This window comes from Cebidichthys violaceus, unplaced genomic scaffold (assembly GCF_023349555.1).
Source record: "Cebidichthys violaceus isolate CVI_PGR_0920_01 unplaced genomic scaffold, fCebVio1.0.p SCAF_130, whole genome shotgun sequence".
Classification (NCBI taxonomy): Eukaryota; Metazoa; Chordata; class Actinopteri; order Perciformes; family Stichaeidae; genus Cebidichthys; species Cebidichthys violaceus.
In genome coordinates this window covers 225,610-246,917 of record NW_027176297.1, presented here as the reverse complement: position 1 = coordinate 246,917, position 21,308 = coordinate 225,610, and the positions used below count along the sequence as shown (strand labels likewise).

Sequence of the window (21,308 nt, the reverse complement as noted above, 5' to 3'; positions counted from 1 at the left end):
TGAACATAACACCCACGTTGAAATGATGCAAAGCCTCTTGAAAATCTGCTAAGTTTCCCTTTAAGTAGGTCAAACCTTTTAGCCTACATTCCAACACATTTCGTTTCACCAGACGTTTTACACAGTTGATGTAGGAGTGCCACTACAGTTGACAAGCAACATCATGCACCATCATGCAAGGAAATTATAGTTTTCTTCAAAATTGCTTCTAAGTTGTTCCAGTGTCGGTGTGTTTGTACCCAGCTCAGGCCTGCAGGTTTTTAATCCGTGCTTGCTGCCTTTCCAAAAACTGCTTGTTAGCCTGCTGGTGGTAAACTTCTGCTGCGGCTGACCGTCTGATATTGAACGCTGTACAGTTGTTTCTTGCAAAAAAAATCATGAAAATGAAACGGTGTGCATGCAACATCTTTATTTCATAAACACACACAGTGCTTGTAAACTGTTCAACCGTTGTCGGTGAACTTCATTTTCTTAAATTTTTTTTATAATTTTGAAAGTTTGGTTTAAAATTATTTCCGTGCTTCTTGCACCATTCAACCCTCATCCTACCGACACATGTAAGATACAAAGTGCTATGGACAGAATAAACTACTGTAAGAAAACAGTCATCATAGCAAAAATGTGAATGTATTTGTTCTCAAAGCATTATTAGAACAAACAAATATTATAATTTTCAGAAAGATATATAACATGCATATTGTGTACAACTAAAACTGAGCCAATGAGGAAATGTGTGTCTGCTGCATCTGTCTCCTTCTCCCTAACCCCCCTGATACTTTAAATTAGAACCCACAGCAATCATGTATCTATGTATTCTATTGTATCTATTATAACTGCACAGGCAGCAATTGGGTTTCTTTTGACCGGACCCTAGGACCCCAACACGTTGTTATTCAAAATTAGGAAAAGGGGTCGTATTTTGAACTCAACCTTCACCCCTAGAGAACTGGGGGGACACATTTTGTAACCGTGGCTCTCTCACGTGCTTTTTGGCTCATTTTCGTTTTTTCGCCCGTTGTGCAAGACACTGGCCGCGCCCCCTCATCTCAACAATTTGCATAGTTGTAGTGATATAACAGAAAGTCTGCCGCCACGTCTCGAGCTGCTTCCACTGTGGGTGACAGCTGCCGAATTCGTCACGCCCACAAACGCGCACCATGCTCGCCGAAAAAGGTAAGGAACCTTGTTTATTAATTATGGCTGCAACGGGGGTTCAGAGTAAATATCATACGAGCGTAACGAGTTTCATGACTCGAGGAACCAAACTCCAGCGGAGTCCCGTGTGAATCTGCGCCTCATGTGTCAGACCAAGTGTTAAACACCCGGCAGACAGTTGCCTTCCACAGCAACCTCGCTGTCTGTAGTTCTGTAGCTCGTGGTCATAAGAAAACGCTGGAAAAAAAAATGTTTAGAATGATGTAAAATAAATACATAAAAATGTCTCTGTGTGCGCATAATTTAGTGGGGTTGAATATGCGCTCACTATTAAGATGCATACTATTTTAAATCGTGTTTGGAATAATGTAGGTTAAAATATTATGATTTTTGTTCTCATTGATATAATTTGTCTATTTGATGATGTCACGTTTAGGTATTTCATTCACAGACTAAACAACTCGTGAGACAATTGAGAAATTGATTTATGTTATTATGATTTATAGTACCACACCCCTTACATCTTATTTCCTGGAGCAGTAAAGAGTAGTACTAAAATGTAGTAGTACTAAAATCACACTATGTTAACCCCACTCAAAGTTCCCGACACCCCAGTGGAAATCCTCGTGGATCTCCTGGCAAGAGCCAAGGAGGTAGCCAAAGCAAGCGGCAACGTGTCGGAGGAGTTGACAAGCCAGCTGCAGAAGGCTCTGGACATAGCCAGCGGCCTGGATGACTACCTGGAGAAAATGAGCACACGGGAAAGCGAGCCTCTGGCAGAGCTCTATAAGTATGTTTTGGCTTCCATGCACATGCTCCTCTGCAGCTCAAAAGGACTACGGTGTGAGATAACATTTGTTGATATTGTCTTTCACTCTTAATTGTAGAAAAACCATCTCCCATGACTGGGATCAAGTGCACAAGGAGGGCAAAACTCTATTCCGCCTTCCTAAGGAGTGCATCACTGGACATGTTGAAGGTTGGACATTTGCATGCGTGCTGCTACGTCGCTATTACAGTTGTGGTCAAAAGTTTACATACACTTGTAAAGAACATAATGTCATGGCTCTCTTGAGTTTCCAGTTATTTCTACAACTCTGATTTTTCTCTGATAGAAGTATCTGTTCCAATCACTCTTTGTCACAAAAAACATTCATGAAGTTTGGTTCTTTCATGACTTTATTATGGGTTAACAGAAAAAGTGATCAAATCTGCTGGGTCAAAAATATACATACAGCAGTGCTAATATTTGGTTACATGTCCCTTGGCCATTTTCACTTCAATTAGGCGCTTTTGGTAGCCATCCACAAGCTTCTGGCAAGCTTCTCGTTGAATCTTTGACCACTCCTCTTGACAGAATTGGTGCAGTTCAGTTAAATTTGATGGCTTTCTGACATGGACTTGTTTCTTCAGCATTGTCCACATGTTCTCAATGGGATTTAAGTCAGGACTTTGGGAAGGCCATTCTAAAACCCTAATTCTAGCCTGATTTAGCCATTCCATTACCACTTTTGATGTGTGTTTGGGGTCATTGTCCTGTTGGAACACCCAACTGCGCCCAAGACCCAACCTTCGGGCTGATGATTTTAGGTTATCTTGAAGAATTTGAAGGTAATCCTCCTTCTTCATTATCCCATTTACTCTCTGTAAAGCACCAGTTCCATTGGCAGCAAAACAGCCCCACAGCATAATACTACCACCACCGTGCTTGACGGTAGGCATGGTGTTCTTGGGGTTAAAGGCCTCACCTTTTCTCCTCCAAACATATTGCTGGGCATTGTGGCCAAACAGCTCGATTTTTGTTTCGTCTGACCACAGAACTTTCCTCCAGAAGGTCTTATCTTTGTCCATGTGATCAGCAGCAAACTTCAGTCGAGCCTTAAGGTGCCGCTTTTGGAGCGAGGGCTTCCTTCTTGCACGGCAGCCTCTCAGTCCATGGAGATGCAAAACACGCTTGACTGTGGACACTGACACCTGTGTTCCAGCAGCTTCTAATTCTTGGCAGATCTGCTTTTTGGTGGTTCTCGGTTGACTCTTCACCCTCCTGACCAATTTTCTCTCAGCAGCAGGTGATAGCTTGCGTTTTCTTCCTGATCGTGGCAGTGACGAAACAGTGCCATGCACTTTATACTTACAAACAATTGTTTGCACTGTTGCTCTTGGGACCTGCAGCTGCTTTGAAATGGCTCCAAGTGACTTTCCTGACTTGTTCAAGTCAATGATTTGCTTTTTCAGATCCATGCTGAGCTCCTTTGACTTTCCCATTGTAGCGTTTGTGGGCGTTTGTATCCAATGAGCCCTATTTAATGGCCTCAGAGAAGTCACCAGCTGTAGTCACTCATAATCACTCACAAGAAGTTAAGAGGCCATGCTATGAAGCTCATTTCATTGACACAACTTTCTAAGTCACCAAAATTGCTAATTCATGTTGCTGTATGTATATTTTTGACCCAGCAGATTTTGTCACTTTTTCTGTTAATCCATAATAAAGTCATGATAGAACCAAACTTCATGAATGTTTTTTGTGACAAAGAAGTATCTGTTCCAATCACTCTATCAGAGAAAAATCAGAGTTGTAGAAATAACTGGAAACTCAAGAGAGCCATGACATTATGTTCTTTACAAGTGTATGTAAACTTTTGACCACAACTGTACATTCAGTGGTTTACAGTATTGTGATAACTTGCTCTCGGGTGTTTTTTTTGGTTTTTTTTGACCAGGCCAGACCCTGAAGATGCTGATCCACATGAGTCAAGCTAAGAGGGTTCTGGAGATCGGGATGTTCACCGGCTACGGTGCGCTGTCGATGGCTGAAGGGCTTCCCGACGACGGCTGCTTAGTCGCCTGCGAGTTGGAGCCGTACCTCAAAGACTTCGCTCAGCCCATTTTTGACAAGTCTCCACATGGCAGGAAGATCACTGTCAGGACTGGCTCCGCCATGGAAACCCTAAAGGTGAGGGAACCTGTCCATCTTTTAAAGATGCTCCGGAAAACAAAGTGGAGCATTTTGCAAAAAATGAAATAATAGATTTATTTAGCACTTTACCCTTTTTCACACAATTGTAGGTACTGTGTGGTATGTTGGGTGCTTTGCATAATGAGAGCAGGCAAGGGTTAACACTGACTCTTCTTCTTTCCTTTTTTTATTTTGGTGTTAATAAGTTAACAGACTGGTTTTCACACGGCCAGTTTTGTAATAACTCTCTGTCTCTTCCAGGAATTGGCTGCCGCAGGTGAGCAGTTTGACATGGTCTTCATTGACGCTGACAAGGACAATTACATCAACTACTACAACTTTATTCTGGACAACAGTCTGCTGAAATTGCGAGGGGTCATATGTGTCGATAACTCGCTGTTCAAAGCCAAAGTTTATCTTAAAGACACGACGGATAGCAACGGACTGGCGCTCAGAAAATTCAACCAGTTCGTCTGTGACGATCCGCGCGTGGAGCAGGTACGATTCAAACATGCTGCTGTGTGTGTCTTTAGTCACTGTTTTTGGAGGTATTGTAACAGTGTCCCTCTTGTTTTAAAGGTCATTATCCCTCTTCGAGATGGCATCAGCGTTATCCGCCGGGTATCTGTGGCCTCCGAGTGCTCAAGGACACAGGTACTGTTTAGATAACCCCAGTGATCTAACCCCCATGACCCAACAGTACAGATGTGGGATCGTCCCACCTCCACTGAGGATTTTCTCTGATCAGCCTCATTCTCGCAGATCGCGTCCGCTTATCTTGTTTATGTTTTATATAGAGTAAAATAACAGACGACGAAGTTTTCCGCGGGGTCACGGGGCGCCCCATCCTCGATCGGATGCGTCTCGATGGACAGGTGGCCTACGTGACGGGTGCTGGGCAGGGCATAGGCCGCGCATTCGCCCACGCCCTGGGGGAGGCCGGCGCGAAGGTGGCCGTGGTAGACCTGGACCGAGATAAAGCCCAGGCGGTGACCGAGGAGCTCCTCCTCAAAGGTAAGGGGGTGTTGACGCAACAAAGGGCCCGTGTGTGTGTGTGTGTGTGTGTATATATACGGAGTCCGCCATGTTTCTACAAAAGTCCAGGACAAACCAAACTCTGGCTGAAGGGCCCTTCACAAAATTTGTACGCAACCTGAAGGCAACCTCCATCCTGCTTGGGAAGGGAGGGGTGAGCGGAGGGGCATTCAGTTCAGGGGGCTTCGGTAATCTACAACCTCACCACTAGATGCCACTAAATCTTGCACACTGCTCCCTTTAAGTACGAGCTGCAGCTCTTTAGACTCAGTAACTCTCTTCACATAGACTAAGCGGAGGCTTTACAACACGCTAGGCCCTGCAATGGGGTCAAGGTTTTCAGTAGACTTGTCACACAGTTGCACTCATTTTGGCATGACCGCACATTTACTTCTTGATTTGAGGAAACTAATAATAGGGTCGCAACTAAATGTATTTAATCTGCTGATTGTTTTCTTGATTAATCTTTATATGTAAAACATGATAAAATAATGATGATTGATTCTCAGTCCTGAAGCTCAAAGATATTCCGTTCACGGTCATTCTCAAGATAAGCAAAAGCGGAACATTCTCACTTTTAAAATGTTGGAAAGCAACAATATTTGTCATTTTGGCCATAAAAAGAAATTACCTAAACAATTAATCAACTATCAAAATAGATCGATTAATCAATTAACGTCCTTAAAGTTACAGCTCTACTTGCAAGTTGTCTGCTCCCAGTAAAATACTCTCTAGTTCATTTGGTGTGGATTCTACTGTGTAGTTCTCTTTTTCTAGCGTTGCATAAAGAAAACTACATGAGTACTAAGCTTTAGCTTCCTTTTTGAAGTTTAATTTTCCTGTAATTGAAATATTATTTTTCAAAACATACTTCTCACAGTGCCCTTTTGAAGTTATTGCAATTTTTACAATCTTAAATTAACAATAAAAAAGTACTTTTCTCAAATTTTAAATACTTTTTTTTTGTTTTGAATTTCAGAAACTTTTTAATCAACAAAAACAAAAACGTGATTTGTGGCAAATGGACACAGCTCTCTGCTTCTAGATGTAATTGACACTACAACTAAATCAGGGAGTGTATCTTGTAATCATTTAGTTATTAGTGTAGATTCGGTTGTGTATGATGCACATTCAAAGATCCTACATCTGGTCATAATTTACATAATGTCTTACATGTAACTAAACAGGAATGCAGAAAGTAGAAAACTGTCAACCTCAAGACTCCTGAGTCTAAATGAGTCATTCTAATTATTTTCACGTTAAACTGGTGAAAGCGGTCCATCTGCAGCGACAGATGGACAAATGGTCCTCTCAGCACTCGAGCAATAACTGGTAGAACACCAGCACATCTTCAATCAGGACGTGAATTCACGCAAACTGGGTTTGTTCACTTGCCAAATGTCATAAACTGTGAGTGTGCTCCAGTTTGGCCAGCAGGTGGCAGCATACTAAAGCATAAAATATGTGTTAGGTTAAACATGTTCCTCTGAACCCATATACGTGTCATTTTTCCCCTTTTAATTTCCTCTTTAAGAATGGCATGTTCTACGCACAAAATAAATAAAGCAAAACCATCTTAAATTGTATTTTTCATAACTTGTAATTTCTAAAATGAACCTCTTAAATGTCCATGGATAGAAGCTGCTTGTATCATGCGTAATGCTACAAGATGTAAACAGTATTTCATGTTTTTGGATACAGGCATCATTGCCATCTCGATCACAGCTGACATTGGCAAACCGGATGATGTTCAGAGGATGATCGACAGCATCGTCTCCAAATGGGGGGCGATCCACGTCGCCTGCAACAACGCCGGCATCAACATGAACTCGGCCAGTGAAGACACCAGTCTGGAGGAGTGGGACCGAACCTTCAACGTCAACCTGAGGGGGACTTTCATGTGCTGTCAGGTGTGTATCACCAGCTTCATTCCCTGTTGCATTTCATTTATTTTCATGGGTTAACTCCTAAAATGGTGTCTTCACGCAAGTCACATGCTGCTGTAAAATTAGATGCAAATGTGCACCAAACAAATATCAGACAGATGAGAAAAAAATCATAGTATTATTAAAAAGAGCTTTTGAATGTTATGGACCGACGCTCGATGTTGCAATTCAATAAAACAATGAGACACTCAGGATATCTTTTGCTTATGCTGGAATAATTGTGCAGAATCAGACTTAACTTTGGTCTTTAACACACAGCAACATATGAAGCAGATGTAGAAAAGTGTGTGTGTGTGTGTGTGTGTGTGTGTGTGTGTGTGTGTGTGTGTGTGTGTGTGTGTGTGTGTGTGTGAGATAGAGGCATTTGTTTTTCTATAGATCACATCAACTTTGTTATGAGAAAGTTATTAAACCACAAGTTGAGAAAAAACACAATGTGCTTCTCTGTAGTACAATAGGTTTTTAAATGGTATTTATAGTTTTGGAAGCAGCAGAATTTTCTTAACTCACAAAGGAACAATTAATCCTTTTGCTTTATCCAAAAACGTCAAAATCACCAATTTTTTTTTTTTGGAGATGCATGTTTTTCATTGGACATCAACACACTGCTCAGCAGGTGCAAATGATGCAAGGCCACAGAGCTCCATGTGTTTTCATATTTACACAATTACATTTATGCATGCTGTATTTAAAATAAAAAATGGAGAATTTGATTGAATTTCAATCCTAAATATTCATATGTTTATATTTGCCATCAATTTGCGAGAGAAACTAATGCCTAAAGAACCAAAATGATTACGTTTGTTTCTGTCAGAACTAGTCGGAGTATGACCTAATTACTTATGATCCAATCAGCTTTAGCTGCTCTGTTGTGACTAAAATAAATCCTAAACTAAGTGTGTGTGAGTGTGTGTGTGTGTGTGTGTGTGTGTGTGTGTGTGTGTGTGTGTGTGTGTGTATTTTTATATATATATATACATATATAAAATACGCCCTGCCACCCAAATGTTGTTTAACCACTATTTCTGTCTGAGGATAAACTACATGTTTTTGTGTTGATCCATGCTCCGGCTTATGGCAGCATATCAGTGCCATAATAAGGTGTTTAATGTGCCTCTTCCCCCCCGAATCCTCGCCTTAGGCAGCAGGTCGAGTGATGTTGAAGCAAGGATACGGCAAGATTATCAACACAGCCTCCATGGCCAGTCTAATAGGTGAGTGATGATTCTATTCCCCCACCTTCTCTCTGGAGCCCCTCCATGTCTGCTTTTAATCTCTCCATTTGGCGTGGAGAGTTGGGTCGAGAGGAGGAGGGGGAGGAGGAAAGGGGGGGGAGGGGGAGGGGGAGGAAGGGGAGGAAGGGAGAGTTAAATACATTTGTGCTGTGCAGAGCTATGTGAGAGAGTACACATCACATGAAATAGTTTTTATCCTCAGACATAAAGTCGTCAGAACTGACTTTGGACCATTACGGTGGTTGGAATAAGGGGAAAAAAAAGATATATATTCAATACTTTTCAAACAGGATTAACCGGCTCTTCTCCTTTGCAACTTTTACCCCAGTTAAACTGTTGTATAGCGATGCATCCGGCCCCGCGTACGGTAAGCGTAGCAGGAAAGTGTCGGTGATTGCGTGTCGGCGAGGCGCTTTTGCATCATAATAAACATCCCCTCTCTGCGGAGCTGTCTGGAGGATGTGGAAGGCAACCTGAGGTCCAACTTGGGAGGGGCGGGTTCCTGTGCCTGCAGCCTTGTTTGAACAGCGGAAGACACTTTCAGAGTTTAGTGAGAGCCCTAGCAAAAAGCCTCGTATAATGTCTGTCCCCCCCCCCCCCCCCCCCTATCCAACAGGTTCCTCCAGAGGAACAGCAACACTTCATCAGCAGTATAGTCAAATCGCCAGTAAACCGCCGCGCCATATGGGCCGCCGGTCCCGACTGCAGGGGCATGCTGGTAAATAGAGGGCCGGCGTTAAAAGAAATGATCAATTACTCACATTACGTACAGTCCTTCAGGAATTTACTTTATTGGTCTGGACATCTGTTATAATATTGTCATAATGTGTAATCAGATGGGACCTGTTCTAGCCAAGTGGAAGCCCAAAAAAAAGCAGCCGTAAATGCCCAATTAAAATGCACAATGACAGCTTTTTGTCCATCTGCTGAATAGAATGTGTGTGTGTGTGTGTGTGTGTGTGTGTGTGTGTGTGTGTGTGTGTGTGTGTGTGTGTGTGTGTGTGTGTGTGTGTGTGTGTGTGTGTGTGTGTGTGTGTGTGTGTGTGTGCGCCCACTAACACCCCCTACACACACAATCCCGACCATCAACCATTTTTTTTTTTTTTTTTTTATCTGAATAACGGCCAGCAGCTCAAAGACACCCAGACAGGAAATATCCAAGTTGATACGATCACACTCGGCTGCGTGATGACCTTACAGAGGGATTGTGTGACTCTTACCCGCAGATCTCGGCTTCACAGCAGCGTACATTACAACAGCCACGCCATTCTGGGAAAAGAGTGCATCATTTGAACTCCGGAGGAATTTCAAATGTAAAGGCGTGCCTGATGGAGAGCATGTTTTCTCCCACTTGAAATGGGCAATAAGCAGCAGGGTGAATGTTAAAGAGGGCTTTGGAGAATGCTCTCCCTCTACCTCCCTTTTCCCTTCTCTGGGGATTACTGCTCTTTAAGACGTGCGAAAAACATCAATGCAGGTTTATTTAAAGGATGAAGGCATTTTCTGAATGGTATTTTGGGGCCGTATCATCAGGTCTTGAGCGAGGATTAGTGCTGTTAGGCATTTTGAGCTGTGTTTCCTGTCCTGATAAGTCGGATTTCACCTTCAATCTGCGTGTAAGCCCTGGGCTCCGCTCCTCCTCGCCTGCTCCTCTGAGGTCCTAGCCTACCCTTATCCAGCCCGGCCCAACCTTCCCATCCTCCGCTATCTCGCCCACACTCTGCACAATCCCACTCAAAGCGTGCTCTCTCAGCTACGGTGCTGTTGCCCCACCCATTTTTTTTTTTTTTTTTTTTTTTTTACATCCCATTTCTCCCCCAACTTTTATATCCACCCCGCACATTTTTCTCCCCTTCTTCATCCGAGCGATGTACGCGGGATGCTGCGGCCTTTTTTTTTTTTGTCTCCCCAGGACCGGTCCCTGCCTCTCCGCAGCTGGCCGGTATTTATCATCCCGGCCTCACACTGAAGCCATTTGGCAGTCAGATCGGCGGGTGACGAGGTTAACTACTAAAGTTGTATGTAACTTGGAGCCCTCCTTGCGATGATTAATCAACCAGCGGAAAATGAGCCCCTGTCCCGTTATCCCATGCAGTGTGCAGCATCTGTGATGGTCAAGGCAAACAAATGGCTCCCTGTCTTTTGTTGCCGAGAACACAGCATAACTGGACATTACAAGCAATTAATTTTACATGGCTTCGTCCTCAAGAGTCCCCAGCAGCTAATGGAAGAGCTTTTTATGTGGTAACCACAAGAAACCGCAGGAGCTGCAACATAAAATGTATATGTTGTCAGCTTTTGCAAGAAAGCTTCTTTTTTTCTTTTTTTTTCCCCTCTCTGTTATAAATAAATTACTCCTAAAAATGAGAGGTCTTTTTAAATGACCACCTGAGAATTGTGAAAGTGCACACCATTGTTAATGAATGTCATCTTTATAAAACGCTGTGTTGTGTCCGTTTAGGGTAACTGATTTTCCTTTTTTCCACAGTCCCCCATCCGCAGAAGCAGCTTTCCTACAACACGTCCAAGGCTGGAGTGGTCAAACTGACTCAGACTCTGGGCACCGAATGGAATGACAGAGGAGTGCGCGTCAACTGCATCTCACCGTGAGTGTCGTCTATTCTCGGCCTTCTTCTTCTCTTGTGCCAAAAAACACCTTTTTTGAGTGTTGCAAGGGATTGAGCTGCATCAAGGCAAAGTGGCGATTAGTGCGTTTTGCTTTCATATGAAGAGCCCCATTTGAGAAACGATGCACTAATTTAAGTCCTCAAACAATGCATCCGCGCTTAATTAGATGACGTCTTGAGGGATGAATCAAACCAAACACTTGCTCTAATTGTTCTATTCAATTAGGGAATCAAATTTGCAACCTCACTCCGAGTGTCGGCGCAACAATAGCGCCTTGTTTGTATCTATTTGTCTGTGAAGCTGAGCAAGAGGAGGGGGAAGAAAGGAGGAGAACACAGGAAGGGCTGCGTGTGTGTGTGTGTGTGTGTGTGTGTGTGTGTGTGTGTGTGTGTGTGTGTGTGTGTGTGCGTGTGCGTGTGCGTGTGTTAAGTGGAGCATCCCTTAGCCCCAGCCGTCCCTGAGCAAATCCGTCCGGTGGCACTGGGCGAGCCAGGCCCAGTCACAGCCCCAGAACAAAGCCCCCCCCCCCCCCCCCCTGCGCTCCCATTTTATTTATCAGCAGCTTGTTTGCTAATTTTAATTTGCACAGAAGCAATTCTCTCTCTCCCCCTCGCTAACCGGTCGTCTCAATGGGCCGCTGATTTCTTTGAAGTGACAGTCGGTAAATATGCATAAAAAAAAAAGAAGAAGAAAAAGGGGGACACAATTAGCGCTCACGAGGTTGACTGGAGCCCGATTCCATTGGCAACTTTAGCCGCAGCGGTGATAAGCTGCATTATCTACAAAATTGGCTGAGGGAAAACAGTACCTCTGATTGCCAGCAAAGGTTCCAGATAACAGGGCAGCTGAAGAGAAATATAATTGAGGTGGAATATGTTAACCAAGGTGTCACACGCTCCTTGGAAGTGCTAATTTAGCCAAATGTAGGAATTCCATATCAAGGCGCCAGGATGCGACGAACAATGATTCGGGCCGCGTGGCTTTTAGTCACTGTCACGTCAATTGTGTAGGGAGTCAGAAGTCGTCTCGTATTAGGCGCAGGCGGGCGTGTTGACATATTTATTCCAACGTGAGCCCTGTGATACCTTTCCATTGTAGGAGAGCGGAGGGAACTGGATTTGTCGCGAGGATCGGTGAATTCGACACCAGTGCGACCGCAAAACACAAACGCCTGTTTTCCTATAAATCCCACATAAATACTGTCTCAACATCAGAGTCGCTGAACCACATTTCAATCATGAGTCGCGCGTAATAAGTGCTTAACCGAAAGGCCTTGAGCAAATTATGCCAGAAGTCCCCCTCACACCCGTGGGCTCTTCCTGAGATGTGCCAGCAGTCCCACGGTAAACACCATCAGAGATGCCATGCCATGCCCTTTCTTCGAAGGATAATTGGGTTTATTTTTGTCACCAAAGTGGTGGCTCTGAAACAACGCTGTCACTCCTGGCTCCGAGCTGTGATGCCTTCTGATTTCATTGTGTTTTTTCTCTCTCTCCCCCCCCCCATCTCCTCCCCTCCCATCCTCTTTCTCCGTCTCTCTTTTCAGGGGGATTGTTGACACCCCTCTCATCCACTCGGAGAGTCTGAGGCCTCTGGTGCAGCGCTGGCTGTCAGATATCCCTGCTGGTAGACTGGCTCAAGTGACAGACCTGCAAGCTGCAGTGGTCTACTTGGCATCTGACGCCTCCGACTACATGACAGGGCATAACTTAGTCATAGACGGTGGGCAAAGTCTGTGGTAGAAGGGGGTAGATGAAGAGATGAAAAGTTGTTGTTTTTTTCTTTTCCTCTTTGCTCTCCTGGGGATTAGTCTCCGAAATAGGTGGCATTCACATTATCTCCTTTTGATACATTCACATCAGTCCTAGCTTAAATCTGTTGAACTTTTTGAGAGTTAAAATCTGTTTTGTAGTGTGATGAGATAACTGGTAGCTTTTTGTCCTGCGTAGAGAGGCAAAGTCCCGCCCCTTCCGGTGTCCCCAAATGGGACCTTATTTCGGAAAATAATGACGAAAGACAAGTTGACAAGAACACCTTAGATTTGTCGTATCAATTCGATTTTCGTGAAACCGATCAGTGATCTCTCAGCATCAGCATGGCCTTTACTAGCTAGGTAACTTGGCTATGTCCCTGCAAAAAAAAAAAAAGTATTGTTATCTTACCTGACGTGTTTTATCCAGCCACTCTTTGTAGCAGCCGGGAAGCAAAAGAACGAACAAGACCCGTCGTTTGTGTGAGTACGACCCGGTACCAAACGCACAGGCGTTGTAGCTTCAGCGAGAGACGTCACTTACACTTCAACAGTTTAATAACAAAATAAGACTTTCTTGACGTGCAAAAGTGTCTTTTAATCTGACAAACATCATATGAGTATTTCATGGCACAATTCAAAAGGGACCGAACAATGACTTGTCTCTCGCCGTTGACTACCAGACATATCTTTTTTTTCCAGAATAAGGTCCCATGGTTGTCTTCGCCTCTCTTATCGGTTCAGTTTGCTGCCACGTGTGTCCTCACATGAACACTGTATCATGTTAAATCCTACAAAGAGGGACAACAGCTGCCAGTTTTCTTGTCACACAATGGAAAAGACCAAAAAATCTCTGAAAAAATCTCTATGGAAAAAAAAAAGAAGGAAAACTGTTACTGTGCCTTGAAATGTGCCACAACTTTTGCTGTCTGTTATCTTGATGTTATTTCATACTTCAAATGCTGCTGAAACACAACAAATGTGATACATGTGACTGTTACTGTTGTCTTAAACGCCACTGAAAGAAGAAGTCTATTGAGTTTGTTTTCATAGCACTGTTTCAGGATATGGTCATTTTGTATTATGACGCACAAAAACATGACTTCTTTGCATGCGTACATGAACTCTAAGTGGATTTTTTTGACTGACCAGATCAATGGAAACGTATAAGCTGCAGTGTTTGCTGCCCGTTACACAGTATATGTTGGTACCAACACCTTGTAAATCACACCAGAATGATTGGTTCACTGATGACCGCCATTGGAGAAGGATGCCGGTGAGTTGTATCGCGCACCTTGACTCACCGCTCCCTCTGCTCCAAGACTCTTGTGTACCACGCGCAGGATTTACAGCATCCCAGTCCGCCTCTCTCCAGCTCTTTCTTGTCAAATGGTCCCCCACAAGTGGTGCTTGTGAGCGCCATCTTAATTGCTCCATTAACTGTTTGTGCGCTGAAAAACAATACTTAAAAGAGAGGTCGGCCGAGGACGTGGCCCCAGACGCTGCAATTATACGAAAAGTAGCGGCCAATTAGCGCCCTCTGCAATGTGACACTGTTGCTGTTTATGTGAGCAACTTCAACTTCTCACTGTTAGTGACCGTTCGCTGATTTACATAATTGAGGGATTGGTCATTAATGGGAATGGCGTGTGAGAGGATCCCATTAAGATATGGAGTGAGATCTGATCATCTCCTCTGCTCCGTGCTATTTATCTCCAGCTGCATTGGCACATTAGAAATTATTGGGATTCTTATCCTCATACTTAATGGCGAAATATCAAAGTTTGCCGCAGTGTGTGCATGCAAGGTCTTGCAGAATGTGTTCGCACAAAGGCAAATTGTCCTTTTTTTATTTTTATTTTTTTTGGGCCATTCGCCTATCTTGCCACTGAGGGGCAGTATAAAGACAGGCAGCCACAGCACTGACACAAGGACACAATGTTACAACGAGAGGTTATCACATTATTTGCTATCATCTAAAGGTAATAACGGTGAACTCTTGTCTTACGTGCGTGACATGAAATAAGCACACCTCTCCAATTCTAGTGTGCAAACAGCTCAAAGTGTGAGACAGTCGAAGAAATGCTGAATAAATACTTGTGTTTTCAATTAAAAGTGGTTTGATAGTGGACAGTTGCATTTCAAATGCATTAAAAATGTAATCCTAATAATTTTTCAAGAGGAGATTGGAGGAGCCTTTAGAGACAATGAAGTGCAAATATGAATCTGTAACACTATAAATGATAAATTACAAATGATAAATTACAAAATCTATTTGCATCTACGGACCAAATCTTTACCGAAGACAAATAGATCCCAGTTAACAGCCTGAAGGGGTTTTTCATTCGTTTTGACAGTTGCTGCAAATAAAGGGGATTGTTGCATCCACGAGTCTACCAGAAGGGATGCAAAAAACACACAGTTGAGACCAAAAGCAGCTTTTACCCACAGTCCACTTTTCACAGTCATCATTCAGCGGCTAAACTGTTGTTTTTCGCTGTCATGTTTTGCTCCATATTAAAGTCTTTCACAGCCCACTTGGAGGCCTTGTTTTTCTTTACAATTGCAGCTAAAAGGACCGTATCTATAATTTCAGCAGCAAAATGTGATAGCCCCTCGAATGCCGTACAGTGGCCTGCTTCATGAAGTGTAAGTGATCTTGAATCCATTATTTATGACCTCCTTTTGCTACCATTACACTGCTGAGCGGGACCCTGTTGTACAAAGCGCTGTTGTGCTAAACAGTTCTCCGGCAGGAAAAAAAAGAAAAAAAAAAAAAGGGTTCTTGCGCCCTCACACTTGAAATCAACTTTGATTAATGCTCGGCTCTGTCACGGCAAGCAACATTTTACAGCAGAGGGAGACCCGGGTCGATGGCGGACAACACGATGAGGCAATGTGTGTTGCTGAGCAGGCTGTGTCCCGGTGACAAGAGGACCCAGGGGTTTATGGATGACATATTAACATTTGACAATATCAATACACTTTTATTGATGGATTATGGCGTCCCGTTACATACCCACTCAGTTAGATGTTTGAGGATGAAATGTTACCCCCTTATAAATTGAGTTGAGCCTCCTGATGCTATCATCTTGAGGTGGGACTGTGCAACAGCAAGAGGACAATGTCAACGTTTATCTTCTAATAAGGGCTGGTGGTGCTGTGTGAATGTCTAACTCAATGGCCCATAATGATTCAATTTGACTAATTACCTCATGGAAAATGTGATCGTTATTTTGCTTCAAAACAAAACTCAAACTTGGGAAAAAAAACGAATAGCTCCTCAGCCATAAGGCTTATCTGCATTTATCTGGTCTCCTTTGAAAGGTAAGAAGCTAAGGACTGGGAATGAGTTGTAAGCAAACTAAACTATATTACCATTCCAGAGGAAATGGAGACGCAATGAAGGAAACAATAAGATTCTTATTCTCACTCAGTATAAAATCTCAATTTCAGAGGCAATATCCCCATAAAAATCAAGATACCAAAGGTAATGACACAACCGAATGTCTTCTACTACGCTATGATTCCAACTGGAACTATAAATTTGGTGGAAATACACTAAAATGCAAGAGCTCCATGCTATACAGACAGATTAATTGAGAATGCAAAGGCCCACAGTGCTCTATGATGTATCCACAAATTCATATGTATGAGACTAAGACAATAAGCTAGTTTGTCTGTCGCCATCTAGTGGCTACTAGGAGCCAGCTACAATAGTTTCAGCCAACATGGCGTCTGACTCCTGTATATAAGAAGTGGACATAGTCGTCGTGATGGCACCCATTGGTATGTTAACTGCCGTTTTTGAAGCCTCAACGTCGGCATTTCGGCCGTCGCCATCTTGGATTTTGAACTTTTTTTTTGTTTAACCAATGAACGGAAGTGACCATATTTGGAGTGCTAAGGAGTGACGTAGATTCACCATACACGGCACTGGTAACGGTAGCGACCTGTCAATCACAAGGTAACCCGCCTGAAAGGATACCCTGCTTTAAGGTTTATTTTAATCTAAATTGGACCATAATTTACTAATTGAACTGTTTTGAAGAAGACTTGAAACTAGCGATTGAGACCATAAACTCTACTTTTCATTTAAAATTCTCATAGGCTTATACATAGACTATACAATCGGACTTCTTTTTGCAAACAGAGGAGTCGCCCCCTGGTGGTCAGAAGAGAGAATGCAAGATCAAGCCACTTCCGCATTGATTTCACTTGTCAACACCGCGGTTTTCGCCTGCTCCTATCCCAGCATATCTGTGTCTTCTGGTGGATATAATCTTTGCAGACATGTGAGTAACTATAATTTGCCGTAATGACATACTCATTGTTGAAATACATTCACAAGAACATAGATTTATGTTCCACGCCCTCGTTTCCACGTCGACAGCGACCCCTGTGTGTTGTGAGGCGAGGTGCGTTCAGGTACATTAGAAAGCTCGGAATTTATAGTTTCTAGCGATGCCAAGCATGATATTGTGGTCCGACTAGAACATTATACTCTTTTGAGGACAACTTGTTCTCATATTTACGAAGTTTATATCTGCACCCTTGCACTCTTTTCCCTATTATTTCACCACTTTAATAATATTCTTGTTTTAATACATATTTTTATATTTTATTGTAAATTTCAATGTTTTTATTTTTAAATCATGTATTATGCACTGCGTTGATTGTTTAAGCACCATCCACCTAGTCAAATTCCTTGTATGTGCAACATACAAGGAATTTGACTAGGTGGATGGTGCTTAAACAATCTTCCAGTCTTACTGTTTTACTTAGCTTAGCAGTCTTACTGCTAAGCTAAGCTAACTAGGTGCTTGAACCAGCTTCATCTTTGACGTAGAGACAAAACACTGATATTTATCTTCCCATGTAACTCTCAGCCCCCCCCCCCCCCCCCCCCAAAAAAAATTTAACCCAACTCTAATTGTTCTTCCAAGACTGAAATCACAAACAAAGGCAAAACAAATGAATTCAAAGTTCACGTCTATTTATTTAAGTTAATTCTCCGTGCAAAAGCACCAACTATTGACTGCTGTTTCATTGTGATCATGAGAGGTTGCATCAAGTTAGATAAGCCTTTTGTGTTCTCATGTGATTGTGTGTGCGTGTGTGTGTACGTGTGTTGCACTTGACTCGCTGAAGGCACTGGATCATTGTCTACCGATGTTTGTTATCTCATGTGTTATTCATTGAAAAAGCTGTTTTGCTGTTTGCTCTCCTCATGCTACGTGCTGCCTTCACATGGGGTCACGTTAACTGGCTGCTGTGTGTACTCGGATGGATTGCCAATAAATACAAGTGTGAGGACTTTGTCAAGCTGCATTATTAGGCTATATCGTATTCCCTTTGAATGCCTGTGAGGTGACTTGCACAATCAGGCTTTATTAAGAACTTTTTTTCAACATACTTTAGTTGTGTTCCCTTCTAGTTTCTTGGCTTTAAAATGCAGGATTTGTAATAATTAAATCAAAACATACCTGATGTGTTTTTCTTTCATTATTTGCCGTGACTGCAATAACACAGATGTGTTCCTGCTGCATTATCTTTTCTTCCCTCCCTTTATTTCACTGTTTGTATGAGATATGATACTCATGCTTTTACCAAACATGATTATGATTGGTTTTATTTTCAAAGATGCCTCCTATGACATCTCAAGAGGTGTCCAAAAAACAATCCAAATGTCCACACCCTGTATCCACGTTGTAAATGTATCAGGCTTTTATTCACCGTTAATACTGAGCCGGGGAAACATTGCACTCCGAGTTCTCTAATTACAATGCAGCTAATGTGTTATTTCCTCCCCATGTGGGATTACTTTCATCTTTTCCATTAAGATGCACATTTTGTTTGGATACTCAAATTACAAACCCCATATTAAATCTGACTGTGCAAAAGGCATTGATCATAGCCCCGATAGCTGCACTCCAACTTTGATTTAATTTGCACTTCCATTAATATCTATGAGACGTCCGATTGTCGTCTTGGGCATATTGATGGTATTGTAAGCCCTGCCTTCATATAATGTTCCCCAGCGGCAATGAGGAAATGTTACAGAGAATTAGGCCGAGAAGCAGGCTCAGTGGAACTGGCACTGCAGTCGGAAATTCATTACCCTAATAAATAGAGAGGGGGGATAGAAAGGCGAGAATCTTAAGAGAAATTTCTCTTCTCCCTCTCAACACAAAAACACAAAAAAAGTCCTCACTTTGGCCCGAGAGTGGATCACTGTTACTTAGGTGCTTCTCATTATTGCTGCCAGTGCACCTAAGGGTCTTCTCTTGGGACCCTGAGAAGTCTTTAAAATGTGCATGATGATGATTCAATAGAAAAGCAGTCACTTTCTGCCTGTCCATCATGAAGCTTTATGTCTCCATACTGAGCTATTTGGACACATGTGGCTGCATCTCTTCTGATCATTCCAACAATGAGAATGCAGCCCAAAACCTCATTAAAACCTTCAGAATAGAACGGAATGAACATCATTTAAAGAAAACACAATACAGTCGTAGAGTCATTGTGAAGCCTAGATAAGTGTCAAGCCGCTCTGATTTCGTATGTTGATTAATGAAGTGCCAACTGAGTATATGTACTGTTGCCTTCCTTTGTTGGAGCCCTGACACGCTGTTCTCTACGGGGAAAGCACTACTGGAGCCGAGAGACGTGAGTTATGCTGTAATTAATGCAATCATGAAGATGAAAATAGCTGTTGTTGCAACTAGAAAAACGACAATGAAGAGCGTGTGAACCCGGGGAGGAGGAAGATTCATTGTTAGGTGGCTGCCATCGGAGACCGAGCCGTCCTCCGAGGCCCTCTCCGAGGCTCGACAGAGTATCTTTCACTGAGCAGCATCTCTGAAACAAATATGTTTCACTGCATTCCCCCCCCCCCCACCCCGCATAGCTCGGCTTTCATTCCAGACACCTGCGAGCTTTTTCAGTGGATGGCACAATTTCCCCCTCCTTTTTTTTTTGTTTTCAACAAAAAAAAAAAAGAAAGGGGGGAGGGCTCCGCTTCTCTTACGATTCTGCCAGAGTGATTCATTTGCGGGTCATTAAAAAACTCGTCTTTTGAAAGCGTTGGGCTGCTCAGGTGGCGAAGCCTGTGCGGGGGAGACGCGTCGTAAATAAAGGGCCGCTGCATTTCAAATGCAATAAATAGGGGACACCTAAGGACCTTGCATGATTGCAGACATCTAATCATTTAATTTATGCGTGTCTAAAGGAGCCCTCATTAACATTCAAGTAGCACTCATCTGTCTAGCGGGATCACTCCGAAGGCTGCGTCGCTCTCAGATGGAACCTATCTATTTGGGCAACACAGCATGGCTACACACTCGGCAAGCACCTTCTCGCATCCCCCCCTCTCAATGTCACCAGAGACACAGCATGCAACTCTCATAACTTACAGTGTGTGATTTGTGATCCAGTGATTGTGTTGCTGTTAATGCTGGGGGGGGGGCCTTTGACAAAGTTAAAGTCGTATTCTGTAGGTCACAGTGCAGTGTCGGGGCAGATCGACGAAGCTTTTCCCGCCCGGACAAAAGGTGCATCTGGGACTGTATAGCTTGTTTGCGATCACGTGACTGTTGAGAGGTGCGAAATTCAGATGGGAGGCGCAAATTGGAAATGAAGCAAAGTGAATACATAAAAGGTTTGGTTGAACCTGCAGTGATCGCAATAGATATTGGATCCCAATACTTTTTGTTGATTTGCCCGATGTGGAGGCGATTGACATGACAAATTACCTCGTCCTCCAGACCTCCTACTACACGGTTTGCCAGGTGGAGGCGTACAAGAGTCTAAAGGCTAACAGCTATTTTGTGAGCAGTTGGATCCGCGACCTCGGAACCAAAGTAGCGTTGAACAACGGCCATCTTGTTTTTGCCCGGATAGCTACCATCGCTAAAAACAAAACTCCCGGTAGATAGCTAACTAGCTTTCTCCTGCACAAAAGAAATGACAAAAACAAAGACAAAAAACACAGACCATGGTGGTGATATTGCCGGAAACATAGCCAGACACATCTGGGATATTATCACCCTGTGGTGTTTGTTCTGTAGGTAGTGTTTGGCAGTTTTAGCTAGCTAGCTAGTTAGTCAACGCTAGCTATTTACCGGGATATTTGTTTTTAGCGATGCTAGCTATCCGGGCAAAAACAAGACCGCAGTCGTTCAATGCTACTTTGGTTCAGAGGCGGTAGACCCAACCGCCCACGAAATAGCTGTAAGCCTCTCGACTCTTGTACGTCTTCATCTGGTGTACCACCATGGTCTGTGTTTTTTGTCAGTTTTAGCTAGCTATGCAGTTCGCAAAAATGACTCCGCTCCTTCAGACTTCAGATTTTTTATCTATTTCTGTTGCTGTTTCTCTGTGAGTTTTTGTACTTCTCATCTTTGTGTACAACTATTTCCTGGACTCAGAAGTAGTCATTGTTTTTTTCCAGATTTGATCAGTTGGAACAGCCGTGAACAGCATAAACCATAGGCATTATTACTGCAGTATTGAACCTGCCTCCAGTTGCCTGCCCTCCATCAGGAAAGATGTGCGACATCATCTGCAAAGAACCTATTTGCAGAGGATCATCATCAGCCCTT

The 21,308-nt window shown here is 43.1% G+C and overlaps 1 protein-coding gene across 1 annotated transcript; it reads left to right on the top strand.

Moving 5' to 3' along the window:
• Positions 1 to 981: 981 nt before the first annotated feature.
• zgc:113054 (uncharacterized protein LOC541322 homolog) lies at positions 982 to 13,752 on the top strand. Its single transcript, XM_068708023.1, has 11 exons — positions 982 to 1,173; positions 1,756 to 1,945; positions 2,043 to 2,134; positions 3,876 to 4,108; positions 4,373 to 4,609; positions 4,691 to 4,765; positions 4,909 to 5,125; positions 6,848 to 7,056; positions 8,234 to 8,306; positions 10,816 to 10,933; positions 12,502 to 13,752. The coding sequence occupies exons 1-11, from the start codon at positions 1,158 to 1,160 to the stop codon at positions 12,695 to 12,697; spliced, it is 1,656 nt and encodes a 551-aa protein (XP_068564124.1). The 5' UTR covers positions 982 to 1,157; the 3' UTR covers positions 12,698 to 13,752.
• The last annotated feature ends 7,556 nt before the right edge of the window (positions 13,753 to 21,308 follow it).